Below are 22491 nucleotides of genomic sequence, written 5' to 3'. Positions count from 1 at the left end.
CTGTCTCCCCTCTGCCTGAAAGCTTAAAAAAGGGAGGAAGTATCTCTTAAAACAGGACAATGACTCAAAGCACTCTATAAGAGCAATAGCAGAGTGGATGAAAATTGATTAATCTAAATGGCCCTACCAGAGTTCTGACTTAAACCTCTCAAAAATACTTTATGTGGCAAGACAGAAAAACTGCTGTTCCCCAAAAGAGATGGCACAGCTTAAGCAATTTTGCAAGGAGGAAAGGGCAAATCATACACTATAACACAGTGCAAAGTTGATTATGAAAGATGATTAAGCATATTAGTGAAAGCCATTGGGGTAGCGGTAAATACTTTCTATCAGTTGACATTTCTGTTTTTGGAGATTAATTTAAAATTTTTTTTTGAAATGTGTAGGTTTAGATATGATCTCTATAGGGTGTTAAAACTTTTAAGAGTGTTTGGATACCAAATAAAAATTCTTAACTAACATGATTAAAATCCCTGTTGGTGAAAAAAAGGGTTTGGGGTGGTAGTGGGGGCTGAATACTTTTCCAAAGCATTGTACAAGGAGGAAACCGATAAGCAAGAAGTCATTAACCCTTCAAAAAACTAATGAATGTTTACAAAGCGCTCCATTTACCTTCAGAGGTTGGAATTGAGAGTTGGAAATTAAGTGACACCCAAGCTGTTTTTCAGTAAAACATTCAGAAAACTAATATGGATGCCTCTAGGAAAACCTTTGTGGGGCTTCCTCATTTGGAATACAGAAAACTACTAAAACTACTGAACAAATATATTCCACCTTAGCTATCTCACCCTAATATAAAAAAAAAATTAAAATCTTTAAATCGGGATTTCCATGTACTATTAGTTTTTTTTATTTTGTTTTTTTTTATTACTTTTAAAAAACATTTCCCACAGGGTGGATTATCCATTAAGCCATGGTTTGCAATACCAGTTGATAAAGCATCATGCAGCATTTTATGCACTGAAATACTGTTATCAACATGTCCATAGAAAGAAGGTGAACAGTAATGCGAGTATGACTGATTTTATGAGATACAAATAGACAGAAGAGCTGATAAATAGTGTAACACTACAGCATTCACTACTGTTAATGCACAGTGCAGCCATCTTGGATTTTGAGGTCATAGTTGCTGATGCTCTCCTGAAGGAAATCTGCATTGTGGGGGCGCAGTGCACTTTAAACTTTCTACTAGGAAACCCGAAATTCAAACTTACCAGTTCAGATGGAGTGCAGCATTAAAAACATTGAAGATAAAGAAGAGCTCCATAAGAACAAGAATATTGTTACTGAACTAGCAGAGTGTTGATCATTCTCAGCAGAATGACCTTTGACTAAAACCAAAAAAACACCTTGCAGATTGTTGCCCTAAACAAAATAGAGATTTGCAGATAGTACTGTCTTAAAAGGAAGATGCTCCTTAATACATTTTATACAGGAATATGTATATACACCTATATGAGACTGAAATTTGAATCCCTATGCACATATACATACATACATACATACATACATACACACACACAAAAGCTATGTGCAAACACTGGGGCACCACTGTCCAAGATTCAATGAAATGTGTAGGTTTAGACATGATCTCTGTAGGGTGTTAACTTAAATTGGCCAAGTACTTAAATGTTTACAGTAAAATTATTATTTACTTGCTGAATTTAACACATTGAACAAAACAAACAGCTAAGAAAACATGTTACAAATACTGTATGTCTCATTTGTTTCATTCTAACCTGACTAACCTAATAAGCCCAGCTGAGATATACTCAGTTTAAACAACTATTATGAATAACTTTTGAAGAGATGTTTAAGTCATATTCATCAACAATGCTAGGTATTAATAAAAGTGGCTTGAGACATGTCTAAAAGAAACCTGAAAGGGATGTTCATCATTTGTGAAGCCACACCATGTTTGTATAGTGGACTCTTGATTTGGGAAACCTTTCTAATTTATTAAAAAATTCAAAAGTAATGCATTACAAACACTTTTGAAAACTGCTTAAGACAGTTCTAGGATGGTTTCTGCCATGCATCCAGTGCTTCCAGGATTGACTCATGACCTGAAACAATTATACCGAGATATTGACAAATATCTAAAATAAACATGTCTATGATGTATACACAGAACGAAAAAACTTTTGGAAAACATGCGCAAGGTGTACATTCAATGTGTTAAAAGGGTATTACAAGTGTGAGCAAGTCCTAAATCTTTATATTATTACAGAATATGAGGATAGGGCAATGACACGGAGTAATGCCAGTGACAGTTTGAAATTATAATCATTTAAAAATTCACAATAATGATTTACATACTACTTATGATGTTGGCCAGGCCCCCATCATAAAGTTGTACTGTATTTAATCAACAGTGCACAGAAAGCCCCAGTTTCATCAACACACAGTAACATTGTATTGAGACAACATAAACATTTAAGAAACTACTGTATTGAATGTAAAATAAATAAATAAACACATTCAAACAGCGCTTTTTAAACTTTTGCAACACTGATCCAAGGATTTTGCTTTAAGCAGTACTTTAGACCTCGAGTAAGCAATACTGTACAACAAAGTTCAGCATATCATTAAAGGATGCTGAAGAACCGTTGTCCACATGAATACAAATCTTAATAACAGACACATTACAGACTAAGAAGCAATGACAACAAACGGTGTGACACCGAATTCAAGCTATAGCTGAAAAATAAATACCATAAAAAGCAGGTTTTATAGAACTGTAACTGCAATCATGATTAAATTTGTAAGGACAGTAACCAAGCACAAAGTTAGGGAAAACAAAAAAAGAGATTTTTATTTCAGAGAGCAGAGTTTCTGGATTCTTGTAAAATATTATATTAAAAGTATCTGTTTCTTTGTCATGTCAATACTTAACAGGTTGCATCAATATACATGTATCTATGAAAATGCGCACTTTTAAGTACTAGTGATATATAAACTAAGCAAAAGCAAAAATAAAAGTGAAGAACTATTGGTTTCATTCAAGAAGTTCTTATGTGAACTTCCATAGCAGGCATTTACAGCTGAAAAATACAACGTTACGCTTTCAGGTGTTCTATCATAAACTGATATCTTAAACCTAAAGAGATGGTTAATGTATATTTGATATAAAACAAACACAACCAAAGAAATGAGAAAATTGTGTAACACTAATAAAACATTGTGGATACTTTATCTTATAAAACAGAACTAATCTAATCTAGCAAACAAGTAAACAAAGGTCAAATGCTAAAATCTTCACATTTAAAAAAAACTACAAAATTGCAAATAAAAAATAAGGAATACACAATACTCAAAACAGTAACAACTGAAAAGGATTTTATTTGTATCAAAATTATGGAATAAAATGATGCAAATACACATAAATAAAGCACAACATACAAAAAGGAATCTTTTAATGTATATATTATAAAAAAATATGATGACTATGATAAACATTTTTCATAAAAGCATGCATCAGCTATGAACCAGAATGTCTTCTTACCTTCTCATTCTAAAACATTGCAGGTATTGTAATAAAGACAAATGACAAAAATACAGAGGTTTGTTAGGAATATAATTATAAGTTTAATGTAATATTATTATCAAAATGCTTTATTTTTGACAGGAACAATGCATAACTAAAACTGTCATGTACTGAAACATTAATAAATAAAAGCAAGGCTTCAGAAGAAACCAAGCCAACAATTATGAAAACTACAAAGTAATGCTGAAACAGAATGTAAAAAGCAAGGTAAAAATCCACGTATCACAACATGAACAAAGCTTCTATGCTGTGTAAGAAGAAAATCTCGTCAGATTTATAACTTCAAGTGTTTTTTGTTTGTTTTTAAAATGCACATAGGTCAACAAGATATAAAGACCCTTTATACAGAATGGAGAAGGTGGGCACTTCCAACTCTACAGAAAAGTAACAGAACAAATATCTATGTCCTATTAAAGAAATATGTATTTACTTAAATATATTCCAGGGGTAATTTAAAAATTTGGAAGCAACATGAATGTTCCTATACAAGGTTGTACATCACCTGCAAGGGGACCTTCAACAAGCTGATTTTGCAATAAGTTAAATTTTTGTAAATTTTTGATAATGGCACTTATGGGTAAATATTTTTAATTGTTACTAGCAATAAAAGTTTCATGTTAATCATTATTCAAAAAAATAACCTGTGATGTTCTGCGTACTTTATTTTTCACCTTTTTTCCTTTGGGGCATGGAGTTTTACATATGTTGTGGCATTTGACAGCCATCATCCTTAACTTTTTTTGGGAGGGTTAGGGTAAATCCACATCTTCCCCTGAAAACCCCGATGTAGGGCTAGTCATCTTAACATGTCAGTTTGACAGTTTTTGCATTACATTTAAATATTAACAAGTTTGACAGCACTGCTGCTACTGCAACTGCCTTGAGAGCTGATACAGAGATATAATTTACACTGAAAATGTGCAAAGAATTTTTAAGTGTATTTTAATTAACAAACATTAAGATATTAACTGCATCACTCTTACATAGTGCTAGTTGCTGACAACATTCCTTCTAGGTACCAACTTTTTCACTTGGTTAAAGGAGTCTGTATATAAAGAGATACCTGCCGTTGACCAAGGACAAAACTAACAGGGCATGATAATTTTCCACTGCATGGCTTGACGGACACAAGTTCAAACAACTGGTCAAGTTTACTTATAGGTGAACAACACAAAGAAGAAACAACAAAATACATAGTAGCTAACACAAAGAAATGTACACAGTGAACAAATCACTCCATGTGCTCATACATTTGCAAAGAGATTACCAAGTAGAAGAATGTAAAATTATATTTATTTGGTAATAAGGACAGGACTATGACCTTGTGGTGTATTCTTTCCATCATAAATAGAATCAAGAATTTTAACAAGGTGGAATACTGAAATACTGTTTAATTAGTGATGTTATCCATAAAGTCTCAATGATAAATTGAGGTGGTGGGAGTGCAGAGCCTTCCAAATAATAGTAAAGATCAAATGGAAAGATGCTCCACAGGAACCCTTTCACTGACTAAATTTATCTATCTATAGGCTAGGCAAATTTCAAGTAAAAATGCTACCAATACTGTCTTTACTTTAATAAAACATTCATATAATAAAAACTATTCGTTATCAAAAATAAAAGCAACTGAAATGGAAACACATCAACCCTAAACAAATAATTTAAGCAAAAAATGTTTAAACGTTTAGAGCGCTGCTAAAAAATCACAACTGTGCTGCTGTACTTCTGGTTTTGTTTTATCTGCTGCCTGTTAGTAGAACTGATTCCAAATCATTTTATATCAGGTATAACTGGTGGGAATATGTATTTAATTCACAGGTCCATAAATATAATTTCTTTATACACAATAGGTTGCAAAAAGAATAACCCACAATAAATTATTAAAACTTTACTTAGTGAAAAGGCAAAATATTTGCAAAAGATATTGAACAATCTTTCCACAAATATCTTTAAATAAAGATATACTTATGTAGAAATTTCAGCTCTCATTTAAATTAATATTCAAATTTATACAAAAACAACTTCACTGATGTTGTAATTAAATTGCTACTAAGGAGGACGGCAATTAAAACAAATCCCATACACAATGGCGTAGCAACTCACTGTGATAACTACACTTTACATGTTCTCTGTGAATCATACAGAAGAGTATTGCTTTTGCAGAAGCCTATGAAATGGCTGAAAACTATAGTTCATTATGTGCAAGAAAGCTGGCAAATAAAAGAAACAACAAACATAACTAGGAATACTGTGGAAAAATACACTGTAGTGTTATATCTTACACAACTTATGCAGTGAAATTCAGGTACTGGACAAATTAAGTGGCAGTGTGGCGGCACCAGTGGCACTTGAAGTGTAAAAGTAGTAATGAATGGGGAGGAGGAACAACAGGATAACTTAAACAAGAGCACTGCCAGTAATTTATTGCCATTTCAAGTACTGCCTGTAGGTAAATCCGAAAATAACTGTACTGTGTACACAAGATAATATATCTGAAATAAACTAATTACATATCAAAGAAGTACTTTACCATTTTTTTTTTTTAAACGAGTGCCATTGTCCTACTGCACGCACATTCTGCTCGCAATACCAATCAACATTGACAAGCACTTTTTGCAGCATGTTGTTTGCATGCATAAAAAAGGCAAAATATGCGCAATAGCCAAGCCACAAGGTAACACAACGAAGCACATTTTTTTCTATAATGTGTGTCAAGATGAACTCCTCATAACTAATTATTTTCTTATTTCATTCAATGTTAAACTTGCACTTTCCAATACTAAGCTTTCCTGTCTCATGTACTGTATTTCCATAATATTAAGAATATTAACTTAGACTCTCTTTCCTCTAGTATTGATTCCCTTATGGACATTCAAAATTTACCCACTCCTGAAGAACTGGTCTCACACTATAACACTGGACTTACCGTAAATGCTCCAATAACTGCCCAGTCTCTTATTGTCACCGGTCTCCAATAAGCGCTGGGCTTGAGGGAGGATACGGCCAAATAGTAGCTGGTCTCTAACAGTAGCCGGGTCTTTGGATATTTGCCTACTAGCGTACACTGTAAGTGTCTGTATCTTTATAGACGTTTGTAATACATGTGCATGTCAGCACGTAGCATATATAAGAAATACGGATATACCTTCACATCATCTGATGGTGACATGGATCATGTCTGCATAGGATGAAATCTCAAATGAAATGATTCAGGAATCTTTCAAAAATTGTGACATCACCAATTCTACTGACAGCAGTGAGGATTCATTAATTCATTGCCTCAAAGAAAATCAGCCTTGTTTTGAAGGAAGAGAGAAATTGTCCGCGGCAAGAATTCAAAGCGTTGTGACAAACCTGGAAGAAGAGGAAGACGATAGTGAACTGGACAAACAACGAAGCCGTCATTGCGGATTCGGACGACGAATAGCAGTGAAAGGTACAGAAAGACATTGCCATTTATCTTTAACAGTCTTGTGAAATTCAAATAAAGTAGCTGTTTGTAATATTAGCCGATATTTTTGTCTAACTACCTGTACCGACGCACACAAATAAATATTGCGTTCTGAAGGTTTTTGTTAATAATGGCCCGTCTCCAATAGCAGCCGGTCTCTCAAAGGCCAGCAACTTGAACGGTTGTATAAAAAAAACTGGACCCTTTGTTCACAAAGAGATGTACAAAAACCATATACTTTATTACAAGGACTGTATTGCCCAAACTAAATCAAACTATTATACTCACATTATTTCTTCCAATGAAGGCAACACCAAGTCATTGTTATTATTGCTTAATAATATCACACAACCCCCGGATTCTTTACCTTCTCACCTTTACTCAACTGATTTTTGCAATTCCCTTATGTCCTTTTTTAATGAAAAAATCCAGAAGATTTACCATTCTCTCTGTACCATTCCTCCAGTACTTCATTTGAATTTCACCCACCAACTCACTCATTTTACTCTTTTCAGCTTCCTACTGTCTCAAAAATCTCAGATCTTGTCTTAAGTCTAAGCCATCTACCTCCCTACAGTTCTGGTCAATGCCTGCCTCCCCTCTCTGGTGCCTCTTATTTCTGCTATAATCCACTGTTCTCTCACTACTGGTACTGTTCCATCATCTTTTAAAAATGCTGCAATAACTCCAATACTGAAAAAAGCTTGTGCCAATTAGACTAACCAATAATTTTCATCCTATTTCTAATCTACCCTTCATTTCCAAAATTCTTGAAAAAATAATGGCAATTCAACTTCATTCTCATTTATCTCAACATAATCTGTATGAACAGTTCCTGTCTGGTTTTTGTCCCCACCACAGTACAGAAACAGCACTTATAAAAATTACTAACAACCTCCTTATGGCAGCTGATTCTGGTTTAATTACTATTCTCATCCTCGTTGATCTGAGTGCAGCCTCTGACACTATTTGTCACACTATTCTTCTCAATAGATTATCTTCGGTTGGCATTACCCACACTCCACTAGATTGGTTCAGATCCTACCTCTCAGGCCACACTCAGTTTGTTGAGCTTAAAACTTTCACATCGCAACCCACTGCTGTTATTTCAGGTGTGCCCCAGGGCTCTCTCACACTAGCAAACCTACTGTCTCCTTTCCACCCTCCTCGCTTATTGATTGCATAGCAGAAATCAAATCCTGGTTTTCTTCAAATGGAACAGTGACAAAACTGAGGTCCTCCTCATTGGTACAAAATCAACATTATCCAAAACTGATATTTTTTATTTGTTATTGATAATTCCTCTGTCTCCTCTTCCCCACAGGTTAAGAGTCTGGGTGTCATCCTTGATAGTACTTTATCCTTTCAGTCCCACATCAATAACATCTCCCAGTCTGCATATTTCCACTTGCGTAACATTAATCGTATTTGCCCCTCCCTCACTCCCAACACCACTGCTATCCTTATTCACAGCCTTGTCACTTCTTGTCAGGATTATTGCAATTCTCTTTTCTTTCTCGCAAATCTCTTTATAAGCTTCAGCTGGCCCAGAATTCAGCTGCCCGCATCATTACTAGAACCCCCTCTATTCACCATATCACTCCTGTTTTGCAGCAGCTTCACTGGCTTCCAGTTAAGTTCCACATTCAATTCAAAATTCTTCTGTTAACCTTTAAGGCTATCCACAACCTTCCCCCTTTCATATCTGTCTGACCTCCTCCATGTTGCCATACCCTCCCGTACCCTTAGATCCTATTCCTCCATCCACTTGACTGTCCCCTTCGTCTGTCTTACCACTATGGTGAGCAGAGCATTCAGTTGCTCTGCTCCCCAGCTCTGGAACTCGCTACCATCTAAGCTTAGAAATACTGAATCATTTTCACTTTTCAAATCTAAACTTAAAACTCATTTGTTTAAGACTGCTTTTTCTCTTTGATTACAATTGCTCTATCGGATTTTAAATTTTGTATATTAGTTATTTTTATAATCGTGTTTTATCTATTGTTCAGTGTCCTTGAATGTTTAGAACGGTGCCTACAAATAAATAAAATGTATTATTTATTATTTTTATTATTCAAGTCACTTTTTTTGTTCAGAAGATGGTAGAAAAAGAATAACCAAGTATGCCATGTTTGGGAAAATAAAAGCAAGTAATAACTTTTGGTTTCCTGTTTATGATGAGACAGATTTAATTTTCATGATAATTTGGAATTGTAAATTGTAGCAATTTTAAATGAACTTGGAATGAATCACTTTCAAGTCATAATATTACCGATTACCGCTATGTGTATCAAGTTCCAACGATCTGCAAGACAACAAAACTACTGCATCTAGAGCTAAAATGAATGCACACTATTCCTCCAAAACCCCATGTAGATGTTTTCTGAGGTACATGAGTAGAGCAGCTAATTATTCGTAACCCTTAAGCATCTCTCCATCTTCCCCCTTTACAGGAGTGATGGAATGTTACGTAATGTTTTGAAATGAGGATGTGAACTATTTAAGACATACACAGCCCTAATACCAACTATATACGCTTACTATAAATCTGCATTGTGCTGTGTTTGTATTTGCTGTGATCTTTAGATTACAATGACCCCCATGGCACCATTTCCTTGGTATATTAAAAGCAGGTATAAATACAAAAGTGGTAATCAATTTGTTTTGTATAAACAATATGGCAAGGTAACAAACTGCATACTTTAATAATATATCTATATTAATAACACAGTGGAGAGGAATTTGAATATTTTGAGGTGGACCTATTAAGAAAACTGTAAAATCAGTATTACTTCTCAATTTAAGCACTGTGAACACCTATAGATTTGTCACAATGTTTAAGAAACTTTTCAAATGTACTCCTGTAACAGACTTGACATCCTCATCATTGGCATAGATTGCCATAGAGAAATAGCTCATCAGCTTAGGGAAAAGGTTGTAGTGACAAGATGCCAGGTGTAAAGAACCGTACAGATATACCTTTTCTTAAAATTAACAACATCACAGAGCAGTTTATGAAATTTGTGCAGTGTGAGCAAGAGAATCCATTCCCGGGCTGATTCCCTGACATTTTCATAGAAAACAGAATTATAGTTAAAAATAATTAAGAGACACGTTTTTTTGGCCCATGGTGTAGTGTGATGCAGATTGATTCAGTCAACCAGCAGCAGTCGTCAGTCTCCCGGATCCGACTAAGACTGAGTACAGTGGACTGGGAAGAGTCTGCACTCTGCAGCTCATGAATGCTGGGACGGGGTAGACTTCATTGACGTCTGCAAGACAGCAGCTTTGAACAGCAACTTGAAATTGCAATGTGTCAGTCTGTTGCATCCGCATTATCTGTGCCAAGAAACTTGCCATAACAGAATGATGACAAGAAACTGGATGCATCAGTAAAAGACAAATTGGCGGTGTTTCAGAGCAATGGCAAGCGTGGGCATTGTTTAGAACAAGTGTATCAGTATCTGATCAGGTAGATCGTGCTGCATTCAAAAAAATTTTTTTTTAAATGTTAGTCTATCATATATCCTCCCTATGGCATTTGCCACTTGATTGACATACAGGGCGGCTAGTCTGAGATCTCTTTTCTTCTAACACACTGGTCATCCCACATGCACCCATACAATCAGATTGTGATTCAGACTACGAATGCCATGAATGTAAATACCCCATCTACATGCTGTTAAATAAAACAAACCACACGCCATGGCGCAATGTAAGGGGTGAAACACATGTCGCGTACTCTTTGCATTATTTGACAGTAAAACTATGCAATATATTATATCTATATATATATATCTATATATATATATATCTATATATATATATATCTATATATAGTATATATCTATATCTATATATCTATCTATATATACACAGTATATATAGATATATATATATAGATATATATATATAGATATATATATATAGATATATATATATATATATATCTCTATATACCTATATCTATATATCATTATTTTTAATGTAGGTAGATCATATCGACCTGGTCATTTTAAAAGTAGCTCACAAGCCGAAATTGTGTGGGCATCCCAGAACTACAGTGGGTACAGAAAATATTCAGACCCCCTTCAATTTTTCACTCTGTTATATTGCAGCCTTTTGCTAAAATCAATTAAATTATTTTTTTTCCTCATTAATGTACACACAGCACCCCATATTAACAGACAAAAAAAGAATTTTTGAAAATTTTGCAGATTTATTAAAAAAGAAAAACTGAAATATCACATGGTCCTAAGTATTCAGACCCTTTGCTGTGACACTCATATTTAACTCAGGTGCTTTCCATTTCTTCTGATCATCCTTGAGATCACCTTCATTTGAGTCCAGCTGTGTTTGATTATACTGATTGGACTTGATTAGGAAAGCCACACACCTGTCAATATAAGACCTTACAGCTAACAATTCATGTCAGAGCAAATGAGAATCATGAGGTCAAAGGAACTGCCTGAAGATCTCAGAGACAGAATTGTGGCAAGGCACACATCTGGCCAAGGTTACAAAAAAATTTCTGCTGCACTTAAGGTTCCCAAGAGCACAGTGGCCTCCATAATCCTTAAATGCCAAGCTGAGCTACCGGGGGAGAAGAGTCTTGGTGAGAGAGGAAAAAAAAAGAACCCAAAGATCACTTTGGCTGAGCTCCAGAGATGCAGTCAGGAGATGGGAGAAAGTTGTAGAAAGTCAACCATCACTGCAGCCCTCCACCAGTCAGGGCTTTATGGCAGAGTGGCCTGTCGGAAGCCTCTCCTCAGTGCAAGACACATGACAGCCCACATGGAGTTTGCTAAAAGACACCTGAATGACTCTGAGATGGTGAGAAATACGATTCTCTGATCTGGTGAGACCAAGATAGAACTTTTTGGCCTTAATTCTAAGCGGTATGTGTGGAGACAACCAGGCACTACTCATCACTTGTCCAATACAGTCCCCACAGTGAAGCATGGCGGTGGCAGCATCATGCTGTGGGGGTGTTTTTCAGCTGCAGGGACAGGATGACTGGTTGCAATCGAGGGAAAGATGAATGCGGCCAAGTACAGGGATATCCTGGACAAAAACCTTCTCCAGAGTGCTAAGGACCTCAGACTGGGCCGAAGGTTTACCTTCCAACAAGACAATGACCCTAAACACACAGCTAAAATAACGAAGGAGTGGCTTCACAACAACTCCGTGACTGTTCTTGAATGGCCCAGCCAGAGCCCTGACTTAAACCCAATTGAGCATCTCTAGAGAGACATAAAAATGGCTGTCCACCAACGTTTATCATCCAACCTAACAGAACTGGAGAGGATCTGCAAGGAGGAATGGCAGAGGATCCCCAAATCCAGGTGTGAAAAACTTTTTGCATCTTTCCCAAGACGACTCATAGCTGTATTAGCTCAAAAGGGTGCTTCTACTAAATACTGAGCAAAGGGTCTGAATACTTAGGACCATGTGATATTTCAGTTTTTCTTTTTTAATAAATCTGCAACAATTTCAAAAATTATTTTTTTTGTCTGTCAATATGGGGTGCTGTGTGTACATTAATGAGGAAAAAAATTAATTTAAATGATTTTAGCAAATAGCTGCAATATAACAGAGTGAAAAATTGAAGGGGGTCTGAATACTTTCCGTACCCACTGTAGATACATGTACTTATGACAGCATGAACTGTTTGTAGATAAGGTTAGTCTTTTATTGGTGTCAACATATTGCAGTAGTTTTATTAAAAATAAGTGTCGGTCGTTCTAAAACCATTCACATGTGAGATGCCCATGCACTGTGTCATCCCCGTCAGCCCGGGATTCCCGGGAATGGATTCCCTAGTGTGAGCAGAGTTGTGAAGAAGAAGGGGGCTGGTCAACCGTTTTCCTCAACACTTTTCCCTGAATTACTTCAGTAAATTCCAAAGCATATCAACCTAACATTAACCAGTTATAACAGTCCTTTCAGGGGTGTAATCAATAAGGATTACAGCCTCGGTATCATAAATTTGTACATGATTGTGACACAATCTCAATATCTCAAATATACTTGGTTATAGAGAATTACAATGCACACATAGTTCAAGTGATTTCTCCCAATGCAAATTAATTAGCTCAAGATCTTTTTTTGGAATACTGAATGGGCCATCCATCATTTGAGTAGACAACTTTCTGGTTACCCAATAAACATTTGAATTATGTTTAATTCTTCACAAACAATGAATTCAAATGACTAATAACTGATCTGAATAGTCTTGTAATGTCACACACTTTTGGTCTTCAACTCTCCATTATGGTGAGAACATTTTCTTCTGCCATCAGTGTCACTGAACAGCCAGACCTTGTCTCAATATTGTAGTCCATCTGTTAAATATGTAATATAAAGGAAACTGGTCCTGCATATGTTAACTAAACATGAATGAATCTCTGTAGGTGTGCTATTCTTTAATGTTAGAAGTTGATTTATAGCTTGATACTTAAAACTTTGCTGTTTACAGCTTCCATGTTACAAGAAACATACACGGCAGACTATAAATGGTAAATACTTTCATTCATTTGTTCAGTTTAATGACTAGTGAGAGACATTTTGATTCACTTTACGGATTCAATTTCTTCAAACTACCCATTTAAGTGAATCAAGTCATTCGAGTCTGGCATATACTGGGGAGTCCCCGGGGGTCCCTTTGATTAAATCACATATATATAATTTAATAATTCGCACATTATTCAGAAACATGTAGATGTATGTGTATGTGCGTACATAAACAGATACATGTATGTATAGTTAATAACATATTTAACATGACAATTCATATGATATTGCTGATTCAGTACACAAAACATGAAAACACATTTAAGACAAATAAGATTTTACATTACATAATCAAAAGTGAATTAAAACTGTACAACATTTGTGAATCAAATGAACAAGAATTGTCAAGACTGGTTCTTGGGTAGCAATTCGTTTACAAAGTCAAGACTCATTATTAAGGTGGTTCTTGCTAGGGCTGTGCGATATGACCAAAATCTTATATCCCGATATTTCATTTCATATCCCGATATCACGATATAGTACATTTTCTTTGTATTCAGTGAATAGTTTATATAATCACCACTCCTTTTTTTTCATTTAAATTAAAAAAATCAAAAATGAGAAGTACTCAACTTGTAATTATTTCTGTTCTTTTATTTAAAACATTTGAGCAAATGTTTGACTTAGAATGTAAACATAAAATGTTAATGTATCAAATATAAAACACTTTTCAAAAACAAATTACTAAAGGCCCAATATAAAATACTGCTATATAAAATGCCTGACATAAACAAAATGTGAACTGTAGCAGCAATAACTCTCACAACATATATTAAATATAAAAGGATCAAAGCACTAACAACTAAACTATATAAGGCCAATAAACCCTTTAAACAAAATAAATACAAGTCTAACATTAACTGTCAAAACCAAATGTAAACATTGTACTTCAAACTGTAGCAGCAATAAGGCTTATGACAAAAATATATTAAATATATAATATTAAATATAATATTTTTAGGCTACATTCTAGTAAAATGTTAATTTGCACATCGAGTGTGGCAAATCTCCGTTAATGAGTTACAGCTAATCGCCCGTGCGTGGGACTGGACGGCGCTAACGTGTTGATGCCGCCCAGCCCCAAGCACGGGCATCCGCGTAACTCGTTAACGGAGATTTGCCGTGTTAATGCAGTTGTGGCGTAAACGTAATGTAGCGCTCTGTTCTTTATTGTAGAGTTCTGTTCTGCAGTTTGTGTTCTGTGATTTACATCCCTCTCAGTTATTTATTCTGTTGTCCCTGTTATTTCTGATGGACTGTAATAGAGTGGAAGGTAAAGGAGGTTCGGGGGGAGCGCTGTGAAAAAGGAGGAGTGGACGACGATCTTGTCGCCCCTAGCTAAGAGAGTTTGTTTTTGGATTGCTGTCTGTTCGGCGTGGTTGTGGCCAACAGCAACCATTTTTTTTTGTTTGTGTTTAATAAAGAGGGAACTAACCAAGTGACCGTCTCGGATCGTCATTACGTCTGGAAGACGCTACAGTAATTTTAACAAGATTAACGCTGACAGCAAATGCTGCAGGGAAAATTATGCCTTAAGCAAATTGTTTTGGTAGCAATTAATCTTCCAAGCTTTTAACATCCTCGTTTAAATAGTATCTTTACAACTGTAATATCCTACGTGGCCTGCCTCTCAGTTGTAAACTCTGCATGCTCGCTCACATGCTTTTTGCGGAGGTGGTAGAAGAGGTTTGTCGTGTTGGAGTCTGTGGTAGCGATCGGTTTGCAGCATAATTTGCACAGTACCGTTTTCTGGTCCGTGTCAGACTCTTCAAATCCAAACCATCTCCATACTACAGAGGTAGCCCCTCGTTTAGGAACAAGGTCCTTCTGTGTGGAGCTACCTGGTGTTGCCTCGCCTTCATCAGCCATGCTAGTGTGTCTGCATCCACGTGGTGGCCATCAAAACAATGAAAAAAATATTGCCGCAAACAGTTTATTTTGCGACACCACGAAACAAACGATAGCGTAATGTGCAGCGATAGACGTTTTCATATTGTCATCCGATATATATCGTTATATCGAACAGCCCTAGTTCTTTCACATGTGCCTTAAACATCTAACAGAGTAAGCAAAACAAAAGATGCCAACAGCATCACATTGGACATGCATGTGGTTTAGCACTCCCGTTGTGTTCCACTGAATTGATTTGTTCATGCTTATGAAATCTATATACTCGCATATAATGCAAAGTTGACTGACTTGCTGTAATAAGTGAATGTTTAATATGTTACTGTGCTCTGTTCAAAAATATTTTATAAATCTACTTTTCTTTCTACACCCATGTACAGCTAACACAAAGCCAGATTTAGCACACAGGAGTTCACCATATAAGAACTGCTAGGCAAGCATTTTAAGACAAGACAAGTTAAGGACAACTGCAAAATGGGCAGTCAGACTGATGAACATTGTATACTATTTCTGTGTGTCAAACTCAGCATGAAATTGTATCCTCGCTTTTCCTTGTTTGGAATGGCATGGTTCACTGAAGTGGGGGCCAGCACATGCAGAAAGAGTATAAAGCCTTGGAACATTGCCTGGCACACTGAAGGGAGATATCATTGACATACGGATAGGAGAGAATGTCATCCGATCCAGAAAATCCTTCCAAAACTGCAACGAAAATGGCAGACTCTATACATCTGGGCCCCATTCCCGAAGGTCTTGTCGTGGCTTCCTTCATCTGTTATGTTGTGTAAACCGTCATTAAAGAAAGGTGTTTCTTACCGCCATACCACTAAAGGAGGGGTATCGCCTTTTTATATTATATCTATATAGTTTCGGGTTATGGAACACACAATTAAAAAAACTAATTCCAACAAGGGAGCTAGCACCTCATGCCGGATATACTTGCTTACTCACTTATCAATAACAGTACTTCCCATTTAGTTAAATTTGGCAAGATGGCACATTTGGGTCAGAGGGTATGCAATAGGAAATGACTTTAATATATAAATATTTAGAGTTAAAACATCTCCTAAAAATAAAAAATACCATAAAAGTCACAAAAAGCCTTGATGGATTTGACTGAAATTTGGTGTCTTATTGAAAAAAGACAATTCATCATGACATATATTTTTTTAAATTTCTCAATAACTTTTTTTTGTCACTATTTATTTCACTTTATTAATATTATGCTAACTTAAATGCTAAGCTAATTTACATACCACTGTGCTGGCAGTGTGCTTTATGTAAATGAAGGATGCAGTAAAAGTAACGAACATTTCTCTCTTGTTTTTGCCGTCACAAAATACAGTGAACCTATGATTTTTTTTTTTTTTCTCCAGAAATAATAAAAGGAGGTTATACGACACAACGGTGTTATATGAAAGCTTGGAAAGCTGCTTTTTTTTTTTTTTATTTGTCAGAGCAGACAATGGTGGTATTTACAGAATCTGTTAGTTGATAGTGACCAGTGTTATTTGTATATCTATTACTGTTCTATGATATTTGGAAAGGCATCTGCTACTGGCATGGACATGTGATAGAAGAACTTACTTTTGGTAAAGAATATGACTTCTATTGCTTAAAGATGGATTGTTATTGATTTTAAAATAATTTAAGTAGTGAATATATTCAGTGTTAATATTGTTTAATATCTGAAGACCAGAATAAACTGCCAGAGCTAAAGAGTACACTGATACGGTGTCTGTCTCCTTATTGTGAAGTTTCCCATGTTTCCAGTAATACTTTGTGGCAGATCTGGTTTGTATCAGGCCTAGTTCCCCTAAGGCACCAAGGAAGAAATTACAGTATTAGTGATGCTTGAATTCTAATTGGGAAATGCTCCACATTAATACAGCAGTGTAACACATAGGGCACCGGTACTTAAGTATATCCACTTCAATCCCTTCTTTGCATATACAGTACATTAACATCTGGCAAAAAGCACTAAAAGAAATACTATACTTGAATTTACAGAATAAACAAATAAAAACTATAAACACCTAATAATAAGAAATATACTCAAACTTCACATTATTCCTACCATTTACTGGTTTCATTTCAAAAGAACATACAGTACTTTTCTGTAAAACTGTGTCTTGCAAAGACCATCAACAAAAGCCAAGTCACTAAGAAAAGCAAGAATTGATATAAAGAAAGGATGTTTTATTCATGGAAAATTGTGCATGTTCAAGAGTAAGCAGCTCTAAAAACCTAATAATATTATCACTTATTATTGGACTAATGTCTTTATCCAAGATGACTCAACACTAGAATTACCAAAGCCTACGAAAAAACTTGTAAATCTGTCCCACCTCTCTGTCGGCATCTTTTGTCTTGTAAATGTGTCGATAAGCAACAAGCAGCCTGCTATCACATCCCTCTACTGCTGCACAAAGTTTTCTCAGCTCAAGTCTGTTTACTTGTGTGTCATTTGCTTAGAGTTGTATAGACTAGAGTAGATACTATATTGTTATTTGGAGCACATGCATTTCAGATATATTATGTTGTCTACAACAATCTATGTAAACACATCGTTAAAACTGCAGAAAAAGAACCCGTGTTAGGGTGCAACACTGACATTTTCGCTACGATTGCTTTGGTGGTGTAATGGTAAGAACTGCTGACTGCTAATCAAAGGGTCACAAGTTCAACTCCAAATGACTCAGTTTTGAGAAGTGAGCTGCTCTTATTCTTACTATTTTAGAATAATATAATACTCAGAACCAAACCCTTTCATGCTCAGGTTCAAAATGTTTTGATCATCCTTAGGAACATACTTTATAATTTGAAATTGATTAAAGGTTAAATGCTTCTTGTCAAATAAAGGAATCAATATTTTTAAAATGTAATCCAAAGACCACTAAATAGCTGATGAAATGGTTGTAGAAGATAATTGTATTTTATTCAGATTATTCATAGTTTTTCCAAGTGTTAATTTAAGATTATTTTCAAAAATATATATATAATGTTATTCATCCATCTATTCATCCACTTTACAACCCAATTATTCAGTTTAATTTTAAAGCAAGTTAGGGCCCATCCTGGTAGCACTGGCCGGAATGTGGGAATCAACTCTGGACAAGTCATCTGCCCATTGTAGAGTAGACTCACACAAATATACTCATTCACTCTAGGCCAATTCAGAGTCAAATGTTAGCCATACATTTCACAAATGCAGGAGAAATGCTAGACTACATAAAGGAATTCAATCACAGTAAACATGTTTAAACCCTACACAAGTAAATGACCAGGCTGGGATTCAAACCTAGGAATCCCAATGAATTTCTAACAGTTATGTTATTATACTACCCTGTTTAATGATGAACTAATTTAACTTTGCTTAGATATAGGCTTTCCTCCAAGACAACTAGCTTAATGCATTTAATACAACTTGTTAAAAATAAATTTGATATATGCGGTTTCAAGCAAGTTATAAATTAATATGAATGGATTAACATTATCAACAATATTTTCAATGTATTTAAGGACGTTTCTAAATGCTACATACCTTTCTGAAATGTGCTAACATGTCCGGACTTCTTTCACACATTTCTGTGAGAAGAACTACAGAAGTGTGGAGGACACCTACAAAAAATATTCAATTGAATGATTTGTTTCAAATAATGTATACATTATTCACATGTATGGGTGTATTAAATGAATATACAATATTATTCTGTCCCCTAGTAGGGATTAAAAATACAAAAATATGCAATATGGAAATATGACCCCCCTCCCCCCACCCAAGGACATTTTCAACAAATATTACTGCCTAATTTGCTTAATTGAGCATCACACAGTCATCACATTAACTTAATAATCAAAAAATTCTAAGGTTCAACACAATACTCAATACAAATGACATACAGTGCTATAAAAAAGTAATTACATTCCTTGGCAAGTGTTGTAACATTTTGCAGAGAAAATTCCATTTCTGTTTTTTTAATTAATAAATTAATATTTCAGTGATTTGTTACTCTACTGATAGCACTGAAATAAATACCAGATTTACATATATTTATGTACAATATGATTAAACTTTCGGGAGGGTAATTTATTCATTGCACTGTAATTATACAGTATATATTTTTAGGAATATCCATTTGTACAAGTACATTCTCAAACTGCTAAAAAAACTAGAATAAAAAGGTTTGTTAAATTATGTAAATTTTGCATATGTACCTCAAATATATTTCAAAAGTGCACAATTGATCTCTTACCGTGATTTTTTTCGCTTAATAGGTTTTTTGTAGCTGGCAGGAACATTTCCATAAGTTCAGGCACCTTTCTAATAACGTGAACAGCACACAGTGCGGCCTGGAAACAAAAGTAAATTATGTAAGTCATTTCACACAGCAAAGAATTTATGTCAGGGGTCTGAAGTTGGTCCTGGACAGTAGTAGTGGTTGTAGGTTTTTGTTCCAACCCTTTTTGTTAATAAAAAGTCAAGTATTGCTGTAAAAGCTCTTATTGACTAAGCAACATTTTAATACTTCATTTTAGATGTCTTACTTGTTAAGATTGCCCCACTCTTAATTGCTTATTTTGATTGCTCAGATATAGCAACTAGGTGTTCTAACTGGGATCACCCAGAAGACAGAAGAATGGCATCCTCTTTAATAAAACCCTTGTGTGCGTCCAGGTGTGTCTCTTCTGGTGAAGTGCGAATGCGCGGGGCTACACGTGTTCAGTCTCTCCCTGTGCAGAGAGAGAGAGAGAGAGAGAGAGAGAGACACACACACACAGGCGCGCGGGAGACAGACAGACACACACGCACATGAGAGAGACACACACAGGCGCGCGCGAGACAGAGAGAGAGAGACACACAGGCGCGCGCGAGACAGAGAGAGAGAGAGAGACACACACACACACGGGCGAGAGAGAGAGAGAGACACACACACGCGGGCGAGAGAGAGAGAGAGAGACACACACACGCGGGCGAGAGAGAGAGAGAGAGACACCCACACAGGCGCGCGAGCGAGACACCCACACAGGCGCACGCGTGCATTGTTGCAATGTTACTTTTCTTGGTTGTTTATTAAATTACGGATTTTTCAAATGTTCATTTTTTTCCCCGTGCTAAAAACTCATTTAAAAAAAAAAAAAAAGTGTTTTTAGTGAGCGGTTCGTAGCACTATAGCATGAACTCCTGCAGTGTTAGTTTTCTCTGTTGTTCAAGGTTTTCTCAGTGTTATTCAATGTTTTTACATTTAGTTTACTATTACGCAGTGCATTCTATGGTATAGTTAACTATACTTGTGCTTAAAAACTTTAAAAAAATATATATTTGCATACCGTTTGTACGGTCTGGAACGGATTAATTATTATTTACATACAATCCTATGGGGGAAATGACTTCGGTTGACGACCAAATCGGGTTTCGACCAGAGTTTTGGCATGAATTATGGCCGTAAACCGAGGTTCAACTGTATTACTGCAAGAGAAAATTAAAAGCACACAATGCAGTGACGCATATTACTGCCACATACAAGGTCCCTTGCCATTTAATATACACTGTTCCTACTAATGTTTATGCACTACTGTTCTAGCGCCTGTTATTGTAACGGGCTTAATGTCTAGTAATATACATTAAATGCGTAAAAAAAACAACAAGTAAATCTGGCAGTAATGATCTCATTGTGACAGAAAGAAAAGTGGTTTTAATTATTACTTAGTATCCAATGCTTCTGACTGTATTAATCCCTTGCAAATCTTTACTGAGATATTAAATGTAACATTTAGAAAAACGGGAGTACATTTTATTGCAAAGAACGATTCGTACAGCAAAAATAATAATGATGTCAGTAGTTCAGGAATAACAGAAATGTTCGTTTGTGTAGAAGGCCCCACCAGTCAAAGTATCTCTATTGGTGAGTGACAAATGAGGACTGAGCAGCGAACAAACACTCTGCTGCTCTTGGTGGATCCCCACGATGTGTCCACCTCCTGTCACTCACACCATCTAAAGAATTATGTTACTCCAAACCAAGCACGGATGTCAACAGAAATGGTGTGCTTGCTTATTATTTGTCTTAGACAAAAACTGAATAGGGCCTTTTAAGTCTGTCATAAAACAACCATTCAGAAAATGTATTTTTGATACAATCAATCATTAACACAAAAATTCCCCGAATCCTATGAAAATATTCTTACACCTGGGCCACCTTAAATTCCCTTGCACCTCCTCATCAGCGTTTTTGTTTTGCAAATGTGTTAATCAACAAAAGCAGCAGGCAGCCTGCTCACTCATCCCCCACCGAGACAGATGAAGTAGCTTTATGTAGGAGTGGTGTTTCTAGGGTAAATAATATATCGTTATTTGGAATGCATACATTCCTCGTATGTTGCGCGTTTACAATGATCTGCGTAAATGTGGGATGACAGGAAATGCTACGCAACAAATGCTGAACATATAACTGAAACAAACTTTTTCTTGTTATATTAATAACTGATAAAATGTTGATGTTAAGTGTATAAAGTCCAAATATCAAATAAACATTTTCACAAAAGGTATGACGCAACAAGTGCACTTTTATTCAAGAATATAACTGAAGAAAAAGAAATTGTTTAATTTACATATTACTGGCAATATATCAAAACTGAAACCCAACTATTAATCGATACAAAGCAGACATGTCACTTGGCTGGTGCAGAGGTAAGGACTGCTATCTCATAATCAAGAGGTTGTGGGTTCAATCCTGGGTCGACTTTGCATTTACCATTTTAAATAGTGCGCTTCTATTACTGTTACTATTATATAATAAAAACACATTTGATTTAGGTCTCCAACAGCTGGTGTAAATTTGTGATCCTTGAAAAAGCACAGAAAGGATAAAAGACGACACACAAAGCAGCTTAATTATTTCTACTTGGTGTCTTGTTGAGCAAACAGATACTGCAGTGTCTATGGTGGTTATTACTTTACCTCGCACACGAACATTATTGAAGAATCCAAGAATAAAACTGAACAATAAAA

At 35.6% G+C, this 22491-nt stretch overlaps 1 protein-coding gene across 2 annotated transcripts in view; it reads right to left on the bottom strand.

Moving 5' to 3' along the window:
* Positions 1 to 22491, bottom strand: part of ap1g1 (adaptor related protein complex 1 subunit gamma 1) — a 212642-nt gene that overhangs the window by 123156 nt on the left and 66995 nt on the right. Inside the window, exons 5-7 of one of the 2 annotated variants that reach the window (XM_039763306.1) lie at positions 19736 to 19832; positions 19024 to 19100; positions 3506 to 3514 (exon numbers count right to left, since the gene is read on the bottom strand). In XM_039763306.1, coding sequence (XP_039619240.1) covers positions 3506 to 3514; positions 19024 to 19100; positions 19736 to 19832 — 183 coding nt within the window. The remainder of the gene's footprint in view (positions 1 to 3505; positions 3515 to 19023; positions 19101 to 19735; positions 19833 to 22491) is intronic. The other variant, XM_039763307.1, reaches the window with a different exon arrangement.

Source organism: Polypterus senegalus, chromosome 9, assembly GCF_016835505.1.
Source record: "Polypterus senegalus isolate Bchr_013 chromosome 9, ASM1683550v1, whole genome shotgun sequence".
Taxonomy (NCBI): domain Eukaryota; kingdom Metazoa; phylum Chordata; class Cladistia; order Polypteriformes; family Polypteridae; genus Polypterus; species Polypterus senegalus.
The sequence above is the reverse complement of the archived record's forward strand: the minus strand, read 5'-3'. Positions and strand labels throughout refer to the sequence as shown.